The sequence below is a fragment of the Dreissena polymorpha genome, chromosome 15 (genome assembly GCF_020536995.1).
Source record: "Dreissena polymorpha isolate Duluth1 chromosome 15, UMN_Dpol_1.0, whole genome shotgun sequence".
Lineage (NCBI taxonomy): Eukaryota > Metazoa > Mollusca > Bivalvia > Myida > Dreissenidae > Dreissena > Dreissena polymorpha.
In genome coordinates, this window is record NC_068369.1 from 40685485 (window position 1) to 40697200 (window position 11716).

The 11716-nt window shown below is 33.6% G+C and overlaps 1 protein-coding gene across 3 annotated transcripts in view; it reads right to left on the reverse strand.

Moving 5' to 3' along the window:
* LOC127860468 (F-box/LRR-repeat protein 20-like) overlaps nucleotides 1-11340 on the reverse strand; it is a 55917-nt gene extending 44577 nt beyond the window's left edge. For 2 of the 3 annotated variants that reach the window (XR_008039815.1, XM_052398555.1), the window contains exons 1-2: nucleotides 1906-2332; nucleotides 1167-1237 (exon numbers count right to left, since the gene is read on the reverse strand). Coding sequence is in view for 2 of the 3 variants with exons in the window: in XM_052398555.1 (XP_052254515.1) it covers nucleotides 1167-1237; nucleotides 1906-1983 (149 nt within the window). In the remaining variant the exon portion in view is untranslated. Of the gene's footprint in view, nucleotides 1-1166; nucleotides 1238-1905; nucleotides 2333-11167 lie in introns of those variants that run through there. The other variant, XM_052398556.1, reaches the window with a different exon arrangement.
* Nucleotides 11341-11716: the final 376 nt, after the last annotated feature.

The window sequence follows — 11716 nt, forward strand, 5'->3', positions numbered from 1 at the left end:
AGAAAATTCAAGAAGTAATTTACTATATACCCCAATATCAATCATGTGACCACTGGGGTGTGGCCAGTATCAAACCATGTGACCACTGGGGTGTGGCCTGTATCAAACCAAGGGGCATGATTTGAACAATCTGTGTACAGTACCACTCATGATATAACATACTCAATATCAGAACTGTGCGTCTTGTGTTTTAAGAGACATATTTTTTAATTTGTTTGCTATATAACGCTTTTTAAATTATTGACCCCCAAGGGATATTGTATGAAAAAAAGAGGACCACTATATGATGTTACACACCAAATATTGAACCTTTGATCCTTGCGGTTTCAGAGAAAACGATTTTTTAAAGTTATTCATCATATAGGTCTATATAAATCATGTCATTTCTGAGGTGAGACAAGGTTTGATCCCAGGGACATGATTTTCACAATACAATATACTACACTGTATATCAAGCCCCTGACTCAAGCAGTTTCAGAGCATATTTTTTGTAGTTATTTACCATTATACCAGTAGGTCTACATAGATCATGTGACCCATAAAGCGCAGGCTGTTTTAACCCAAGGGGCATGATTTGAACAAACTTAGTAGAGGATCACTTTTTGATGTAAAGTGCAATATATTACAAATATTTGCCTTTTTGTTTGGTAGCAGTTATTTCAATAAAGAACGCTACATAAAACATGTGACCTCTTGAGTGCGGCCAGTTTTGATCTCAATGGAATTATTAAAACAAACTTTTTAAGAAGACAACAATGGTGTTACTCACCGAATAGTAAACTGTTGACCGTTTAGGTTGTAGAGAAGACTTTTATAGTGTTCTTTTTTAAGTATATTTTTAGCTTCGGTGAGCTACATGGGCAGCAGACTTATTAGATTTAAACAACTTTTCAAGAGAGTCAAGCAAAGATCATTCCTGTTATTTTGAGAAAATCAGCCTGGTGCTTACGAGTTGTTGTTTGATTAAAGGTTGCACACCAGACGCACAGAAGACAAAAGGCACACAATAAACTCATTCAGAGCAGATTATGCACATGTGAGCGAAAAAGATAACACTATAATGATCCATTTGAAAAAAGAAACTATATAACTAAGTGGCTGCACTGAAAATATATATAAGTGACTACTGTTAAGTGACAAATAAGAGGCTACACTCCACTAAATACCTAAGAAGGAGCTCCTTGGGCAGTTTCCTGTTCACCTGTGCATCATCATCTGTTATAGAGATCTGAGAGACCTGAAGATATAGCGAGAAAACAAATAATATTAAAATCACATTTTCATAACTTTTAAAAAATAAAAATACTTACATAAAATGACAAATATGAATACAATTTGAATAAAAACCTAATTATTTTATATTCCAACTTACTTCCTGCCCAAACATTTTAAATATTTCTTCCAATTTTCCAATGTTGTCATTTTTGAGGACAAATGCATTTTAACATCACTTTTTATTCACAACAAATCTGAAATCACTGTGTGACATATACTCCCGAAACAAATGAATATCAGTGAAATGGCAATGCATACCTATAACCTTGAACTGTGACCTTGACCTTTGAAATTAAAATTGCCAAGGGCATAATCATTGGTTAGAGCAAAAACAAAACTGGGTGGATGGATAGAACCACCAACCTATGTATATATTGTGATATAAATATTGGCATTCCTTTGAGTCATATTATCACCTGTTTCAATTAAATAATTCTGTACATCACACTCATTTTGTAGGGGGCATGTCTTAACAATCATGATCTTTATTCTGGTAGGTCTTGCTATAAAAAAACATCACATACATGTAGTTACTGAAGTACAATATTCTCTCCTCCATAACTGATCCTGAAATGAATATCATCTTGAAGGCAATCATGACAACCATGAATGTGCAGAAACATTCAATACCTGCCTGTATGGAGATTCTCCCCACTGCACTAGCTGCCAGTTTGTAGCGAATACATAGTTACAACAGCATTTCGACATTGCTTATTCCCACACAATCCACTCTATTAAACCTCCATGGGGCATTTTGTTGCTTCTCTTTCAATTATTATGGTATTTTATTAATTTAAATAGTTTATTACAATTTCCCTATTAGCATTTTAATCTAATACAAAGAATGTTGTAATATTGCCCGTTAACTGCCAACATGCCGTTGAGCAATCAAGAGCCATCTTGGTCCTCTTGTTTATTGAAATGATTGAAGGTTCTGATAGGGTTGATAGGGTATTATTTTATAAATATATAATAATACTTTTTAACATAGTCACAACAGCATTTCAACATTTCATATTCTTGCACAATCCAATCTACTTTTCCCTAATACACATTCCACTTAAACATTTCCATCGCATTGTGGAATTTACTGTACACTAATAATTATTTCACTATTATATATAGTTAAATATATTTTGTTAGACATTTTCAAAATATTTATTCTAATATTTATTTCTATGTTCTTACAATATGACTCAGTCTTGAATATGACATAGCTCCTTATATAATTAAGTTAACTTAATCAGTTACAGTTTTTGTGATAAGGACTATATTTAGTTATTGACATCATAAAACTTAAAACTACAAATTTCTTCAGAAATTATGATGCTTTAATTTGCTTACAATCGTTAATGTTAACTTTAAATTACAAAGTTAATGATACATTTTCATGACAAAGATGAGAAAGACACAAAGTTAATCTTAAATATGCGTGACAAAGATGAGAAATTAATGAAGGGGATTCAGTGTGGTGGGGAGGGTTGTTTGGCCAGGTGAATGGTATGAAGTAAAAGTATTTGGATAACCACAAGGTACAGAATTGTTAAAGATCAGTAAATTGGATAACATTGATTGAAACAATTAATAGCAAAAACAGACTACGCTGAGTTCAGCACAGAAGTGATTATCACATGAATAGCATTAAAATAAAACAGAGCTAAAGCACAGTTGAATTGATATGGGTGCAATAGCAATGACATAAATTGTATTAACGACAATGATGTGCAAACAGATTCACTGCATTTGAATAAATTATCCAACTTAACATTAAAAAGCTGTTGAATTTTATCATTGCATAAACTGTCGTTTAAATGGTAAATATATCCAGTTAGAACAGGTCAAAATAATGTTAATAAACCTTTTTATATTTTTTTTATCATCAATTTAATGGTCCAAAAAACTAACTAACATTTTTCAATCTCCTGGTACAGTTGCCTCCCAACAATGGTAACAACATTTAATAGTGGTGTGCGATCTATAAATTAAAACGAACTTTGCAAATTGATGTTTTTATAATATTGCACTATAATTAAGTAATATACTGGTATATTATTGTACATTAAGTATCAATATTGTTTAGTCATGTCCCTGCCCATAGTTGCAAATGGAATTCACAGTAGAATGTAGTTAGATTCTGTTAACATCAGGAGCCATTGAAATTAATGTGAAAATTAATAGACACGACTGATATGTTTATACAGCCTCTCCAATCATTCACCTCCCATTACATCTGCCACCAGCATTTATCCTTCAAAAAATGCATTGCAATCCAAGAACTCTTGAAAATGAGGTGTCACACACATTCCACAATACCTCAATTATTGAGGAATAAGTTCCAGCTTAATAGCAGAATACTTCAGCATCACAAAACACTATCCAGCATGGCTGTAAGCATAAAGTTTTCAATAACCTCAGTATGTTTGTGTGTGAGCTATAACAGCAAGGAGAGTTCCTGCTTTCCTGAATTTATGTGGAAAGAAAGCTCGCACAATCAATACTTTGTCTAAGCTGACATGCAATTATAATGCAATAAACTGATTTTATTTTTCGTCTACATAGTTCAATGCTTTAATTGATTCTCTGCATACATTTTTTCTGATTGCACTTTTAAATAATTGTTTGCCTCAAAAAGTCTAAAAAACTTGTGCTCCAAATAAGACCCCTGTGCTCAGTACAGTCAATTTATAAGGTAAGATGCTGCAGGTAGCTTTCAAAGTAAATCTGATAAATAAACAGTTTATTTTCAACACATTTACACAGTCCGATCTTAACAAAAGGCCTAAATTGGCTTTAGCCAATGATATACATGTGTATATTGCTGCAAATTAGAAAGACATCTCCCAGTCAGTTGCGTCTTTAGCACGGGGTAGAAATGCGCGGATGTAGTAGGATTTTGGAAGACTAAATAGACAAGATATTTAAAATAGAATTGTCTTATTCTTACGATCTTTCACTTAGCAACTTTTTTCGAAGATTTTCCTCTGATCATTTTTCTATGACCCTTTTTTAGTAAATTTTTCTAAGATCATGTTTAGTGAAAAAAAAGAAACCGTCTGAGACGGGTGATGCTCCCCAAAGTTTTTTTTTGTCACAATATTGCACTATATATTCAGATAAACGTCTTGAGGGGCATAACTTTGGACAAAATAATACGATGGATGGTTTAGCAACTTAAAAATTTCAAAGGGCCATAACTCTCTAAATAAATAATCTAACCAGAACCCACAGATAACATGCGCATCTCCTCAAGTTACACATGTAGTTAGGCTTTCAAAGGGCCATAACTCTGTGAAAAATCATCCGACCATAACCAGCTGATAATATGCACATCTCCTGTTGGTAGTGAAGCTTCCCATAAAGTTTCATTGAATTCCCGTTATAAGTTGCTGGTAAATAGCTCGGACAAGAATTGCACTATATGTACAATGGAAAATTTCAAAGGGCCATAACTCTGTGAAAAATCATCCGACCAGAACCGGCTGATAATATGCACATCTCCTCTTGGTAGTGAAGCTTCCCATAAAGTTTCATTGAATTCCGGTTATAAGTTGCTGAGAAATAGCCCGGACAAGAATTGCACTCTATGTACAGTTAATGGAAAATTTCAAAGGGCCATAATGCGGTGAAAAATCATCCGACCAGAACCGGCTGATAATATGCACATCTCCTCTTGGTAGTGAAGCTTCCCATAAAATTTAATTGAATTCCGGTCATTAATTGCTGAGAAATAGCCCGGACAAAAATTGTGCACGGACGGACGGACACACACACGGACAGACGAAGCGGCGACTATATGCTTCCCCTAAAAAAATTTGGGGGAGCATAAAAACTTTAGATATAACTTTGAACATAGCTTCCGAATGGAAAGGTCATTAGGTTTGGTAAATAGTTATGATGTAATGATTACTTACCGGTAAATTAAAACAAGAGCATAAATAAATGTCTAGCCAATCAGAAATAACATCAACATCCGGACATTTACTGGCTGACAAAATACCAAGCTCCCTTGATACATTATACTGATTTTCCAATTGATATAGGATGGCTTGAAATATTTCACCACTTCTTGTTTCATTTATGTGTACTTATTAAAAATAATAATTTCTTTTTCATAGCCTTTTAAATTTTCATTCAGTAAACTGTTACTTTAACCCATTACCACTAAGATATGTATTTTGACGCATTTGAAGTCCCTTAAAAAGTTAAATTTGATTAAAGACATTTCTTACTAGACTCAAGTTTTAAAGGCTTCATTTCCAACCCTTACATACTCATGAGCAGCAAACAGCATAACACCTGAACAGTTTGTGAGTAACTTACTTTTGCCATTTTTACTTCGTTTCTGAGAGGGAAAGGGTTTAACATTCACTTCAGCAGAAACTTCCCTGTACCTTGCCAATGGACTTTCAAGCAGTCAGGATTGACTTCTAAATTAAATACTAATCAGTTTACACCCTTGGAATCCAAAATGCTGTATGAATGATAATTTTTAATTATTTCAAATAAAATAGCCCTAATAACATCATTAATCAAACCAGTATCAGTAATGAGAGTATAGTATTCTATATACTGACTGTTGAACTGAAATGCTTTATGCATAGTATACATGAGCTTAAAAGTTCTCTGGTACTAAGATGCAAGAGTTTGTAACAAGGGATGCAACTTTTCCGCAGACTTCAAATATCACAGAAGAGTAGTCTAACATCAACATATCACCATTCAAGAGTTCTTTCGTGATAAAAGTATCATAAATAGAAGTGTTATCCCTTTAAAGCATCAATTAAAATTCTTTCGTGATAAAAGTATCATAAATAGAAGTGTTATGCCTTTAAAGCATCAATTAAAATACTTATAATAAACAATCACGTAAACCATCATTTCTTTAAACTAGCACAGCAATTTAAAATGGCTGGTAACATCTAAGCGCTGAAGGCACTGCAGTTGCTATTGTTTAAACAGAAGGCATTTTAGTAACACTACCCCCACATTTGGGAACACAACAGTGCATTGAAATAGAATGCATAAATATGGTTGCGCCAGGGTCATCACAGACTACACGGCTGTTGTGATACAAGTGTTTATGATCAACTTTAATACATTTAAAGAGGATAAATTTAAATTATAATATAACTTTTCTCTGCACATATAATAATGAATAATTTAAACCATTCCGTTAAAAGTGTATGCTGATAAAATGTACTTTGATTAAATACACTGGGTGTAGTATGTGCTTGTAAAATGTGATTTGTATTTAACTGTGATAAATTTGTTCCAGGGTTGTAGAAAACCTCTTATATCCATACAGAGATTCGGCTACAGTGCTCACGCTGCTGCCAGACATTATCCCCAATGGTGATAATTTAATCCAACTGGCTATTATTTCTTAAAATTGTCTAGAAAAAATGGCGATTATTTTATCCACCTAGATCAAAAATAAATTTGCCTCTACAAGTTTTCCGGCGAATGCGAAACGCCTGTAAATCGGGCCATCAAGCAGGAAAAATTGATAACGAGATTACCTGTGTACACACTCGACCCTGTGTATTGTCATACACTCCTCAATAACTTCTGCGATATCGTGGCCTAGGGCGTTTTTCTGAATCAGTGTCCGACAGAAGTGATATATTTCGGAAAAAAAACGTCTTTAATCTCCCAGTGCTTTACCAATTATCAGTAACTGTTAGATTTATTTTTTTTTGCCAATTATTATTATATGAAAATCGCCGCAAATATTGTCGGTTGGTTTAGTTTTTCATGCCGTTATTTCTTCAATTAAATTACGTTGAACATTTCTTGATTAAATAATTATTTAATCGCCATCAACTAATTATCCACGTCATTGTCGCCATCTGTTGTCTGCTTCAACAATTTCTTGATGTGTGATAATGATTTCATTTTTTTTGTAATTATTTTATTTACGTTGCTCAAATGATACCGTAATTGCTTTTAAGTCAGCGGGCGCTTATTGTCGTCTGCTTTAATGTTTCTTTATAATAAAGAAGCCGATTTTGTTATTTTTCTAAAATTTATGTGGTTTTGTTGCTCAAAATACTAAAAACATTCGACACTTCTCAAATGTAAGTAGTATAAAAACTTGAGTTTTGCAATGTTGCAATTATTCACTTTTTCGCGACTTTCTGAAAACCGCACCATTCTACGCATGTTGCAAATAAACCAAATTATTTAGTTAACAGCTAAGGAAGAGTTTCTCTGAGAGACATTTCATTTCACCTGACCTTTAAATAGCCTCAGATAACTAAATGTGCAACGTAAATTGCATACTTATTTCATTCATTTTTATTCGCAATAAAATGAACAGTTGTTAGACATAACAGTTTTAAGTATTCACAAGGCCACTCAAATGCATAAAAATCAACTTGCATCAATAAACGAGCGAGATAATAATTAACCTTTTAATGAATTGGCAATCTCTGTAAGTATTCTACTACTTCCATTGATTTATACTCAACAGAGTCAGCAATTTAACTACTGTTTCAAACATATATTATATAATTTATATTCTTATCAAATTCTTCACCAAAACCATGCTTCTGTATGCAAAATCATTGATTAATTTAAATTTGCACTTCTTTCAGTGTATGAAAAAACGCAATTATGAATAGCACAATTCTTTCACAGTTTGCCAATGTCATAATGGTACATTGTATCAAACTAAAAAATTCATCTGGCTTTTTAAGCATTAGTAGTTCCTTCTTTCCGTTTGGTAAGCTCAGGACATATCACTTTTTAAAAATACAATTTTCTACTATTTTACTCAACAAGAAAATGTTAACATTAGACAATCTTTTCTTCCTTCACAAAGAACGTCTTTCTTTGGACAAATGCAAAATAAAATTGTATACCTAATAAGGAAATGATAAAAAAATACAACAACTCACACTCAAACTTCTATAAGTATGTGATTGTAGTACTTTCTCGCTACAGCCAAACTTGTAAGACATTAATTATTAGCAAGCAAACAACTAAAAATGGTAACTCGCTACAGCCAAACTTGTAAGACATTAATTATTAGCAAGCAAACAACTAAAAATGGTAACAGTTTTTCAGTGACTGAACCTTCTTATACTCCTCTAATAAAACTTGCATATTTTCATTTAGGTATCTGCTTTCTCAGAAAACAAAAATCATTACATAATTTTGTATGTCATGTACATGTATTATGTAAAAATATGTTATCATACCATAATAATTATCTATATTTGTAGTTATTTACTATAAAACAAGAGCACCGCATAACGGGTACCACGCTCCGCTGCGAAAGCTTGTCAGAATTAATTTTTTTTAGAGGTCATAGTGACCTTGACCTTTGACCTAGTGACCCAAAATAGGTGTGGCGTGTAGAACACATCAAGTTGCATCTAATTATGAAGTTTCAAGGTTGTAGGTGGAAGCACTTTGATTATAGAGCGAATGTAGCGGTTTATGTTAAAGTTACAGGTCACAGTGACCTTGACCTTTGACCTAGGGACCCAAAAATGGGTGTGGCGTGAAGAACTCATCAAGGTGCATCTACATAGGAAGTTTCAAAGTTGTAGGTGGAAGCACTTTGATTTTAGAGCCTATGTTAAAGTTTGATATTAGAGGTCACAGTGACCTTGACCTTTGACCTAGTGACCCAAAAATGGTTGTGGCGTGTAGAACTCATCAAGGTGCATCTACATATGAAGTTTCAAAGTTGTAGGTGGAAGCACTTTGATTTTAGAGCCTATGTTAAAGTTTGATATTAGAGGTCACAGTGACCTTGACCTTTGACCTAGTGACCCAAAAATGGTTGTGGCGTGTAGAACTCATCAAGGTGCATCTACATATGAAGTTTCAAAGTTGTAGGTGGAAGCACTTTGATTTTAGAGCCAATGTTAAGGTTTTAGCATGACGCCTACGGCGGATGACAAGCTGGCTATGACAATACCTCGGGTTTTCTACGAAAACAGCCGAGCTAATAAAATGAATGTAATAAAATGATGATCAGTAAAAAGCAGTAACAAAAGTAACTAAAAAGTGTAGCTCATTTCCTTAACTGAACAAAATAACTAAGTATATTTACTTGATTAACTCATAAATATCTTTAAAACAATAGACACAGAAATATCAGGATACCAGGTTTTCAATTCTCAGCAAGTATAAACTGCCTGGGCTTAACTGGATTTTTGCTAAGAAGAGACTTTATGTAAATGCAAAATACCATAAAAGCAGAAAGAGCTGTCCCTGATTAGCCTTGCGGACAGCACACACTAATCTGGGACGACACTTTGAACACATGCATTAAACCCCTTTTTCACTAAGAATGGCTAAAATGGTAATCAGGATCAAAAGAATGCTGTTAGTTTGATGTCTGACCAGATTTTGATCATGTTGAAAATGTTTTACTTAAGAAGTTTAAATGCTATGACAGATTTGAACTCTATAAGTAATTACCAGACCAATGCCTAAAATACTTTCTATTGGACAGATTGTAATATTAAGCTGTAAGACCTATTGTCCAGAGCTATGCCAGAAAGCCTGAAATCAGGGCTCAACACTAACGGAACAGTGGTCCGTTAACCCGGGGTCAGTAAAAAATACGGAGGACCAGTGAAACTAGAAATTTGGTTTATCCGTCGAACTAGTTAAAAATCCTGGCCAGCTAATTGTGAAATACTGGTGGAAAGCCGTTTTCATCAATAAAACAACTTTATATGTTCATACTAAACCGATAATTTCATCATTATTTTATGGGCTGACTTGAGACCAGGATAAAAATAGCAACATATTGGAAATTCCAGTTTTCTAGATGCCCAGATGACAACAACATCTGGACATGACAAAAGCCTGTTGTCTGATAAAAAAATTGATTTGCGTTCTGCAAATGTCTCCGGACTTCGCGGTGATTGATACAAAAATGCAAATTTACACTGGAGGCCGGCGAATAATTTTTTGATATTGCCGGAAAGTAAATGTGCGTATTTTCAAGATTACAAGTTTTCGCTATGTGGAATTTCTTTCCCGGGGTGGTTGAACCTCCGCCTAAAAAAACATAACTAATAGTTTTCTTTTTATTAATGCACAATACCTTGTGGATAGTTCGGAAAGTAAGTTGAAATTTAGTCAAAATAATATAGAAATTGTCCGGCCACTTGAAATTTTGGAGGACCAGTAATTTCTGAAAGCTGGTGGTCTTTTAGGTCAGTAAGTAAACAAATTTAGTGTCAAGCCCAGGAAATATGCCATATCAAAATTGGGTATGTTATATTCATGAGTCAGGTTTAACAAGAATAATTGTTTTTGTTTTTTCTTAATTTTGTATTACTTTTCTCACTTATTAACAGACTGGTATTAATGGTTTGATAACTTAATATATGACAAATTATTAACTGTAACATAGTATTACACAAACCAAATAGTGTAAGATTGCAACAATTATGAAAACTGTCATTTAAAGGTTTCATGTAGACATAGTTGAAACATTAAAGATCTACATATCATTTTTGGAATTCAACATGTAAAAACAAAATGTGCACTATGTAACCCCTCAACATTGTTATAAATATTGTTTTCAAAATGTTTGGCCTTGTTGAAATGTCAGACTCAGTTTCATGCATGTCAGTATAAACATGTGCTTCAAACAGACAATACCCTTTGTGTACATAAGTTGAAATATTAGAAGAAAGTGCGTTGTTACCATTACTTAATATTGAAGACGTTAATCAGACAACCGTTATTTATCATCCAAATAAGTCACACAATAATTACTTCAAACATAGAGCGACAATAATTCGTTTACATGTTTAATGCAATGAAATTCGATCAGGTAAAAACGAAATGAACCAGATCAGCTGGTTTTATGCCATCTGAACAACAATAATCTCATCAAAACATGGACACTGTCGCCTACCTCTGAGCGTGACTTCGTATGAAAATTGTTGCTAAATCCATTGGTATGAACGTGGTTTGTGTGGTTGTTCATAATTACCAACGATTCTTCGCCTAATCATACAATTGCATGGTTGAAAGTAGGAAAACAACAAAAGAAAATAATAACATTGACAGCTCTGTGTTGATTTTGTAACGATAGTTTTGATTGGATAAACGTCATGTTAACAGGTGCTTGGATAATGTTACTCGTATCTCTCCCAATCGGGACTCCTCGGACAATTTCGCCATATCGGTGTGGTGTAGCCCACTGTCCGATGCGTTCAGATTGGTATCTCTCCGACATCTGTCGTAAAAAGATGAATAGTGCCGAACTTTAATGAAATAAAGCGTCTGCAAATGTAAACTCTATATTATACTTAAATGTTTTTACCGATATATCGTAGATCTAGTATTATTTTTTAAAAATCGTGACAAACGCCGAATATCTTTTTATATACATACATGTTAGTTTTGCTTTCCAAACATACGCATTTCTGCACAATAAAGATCTGTTTATTGATAAATACTT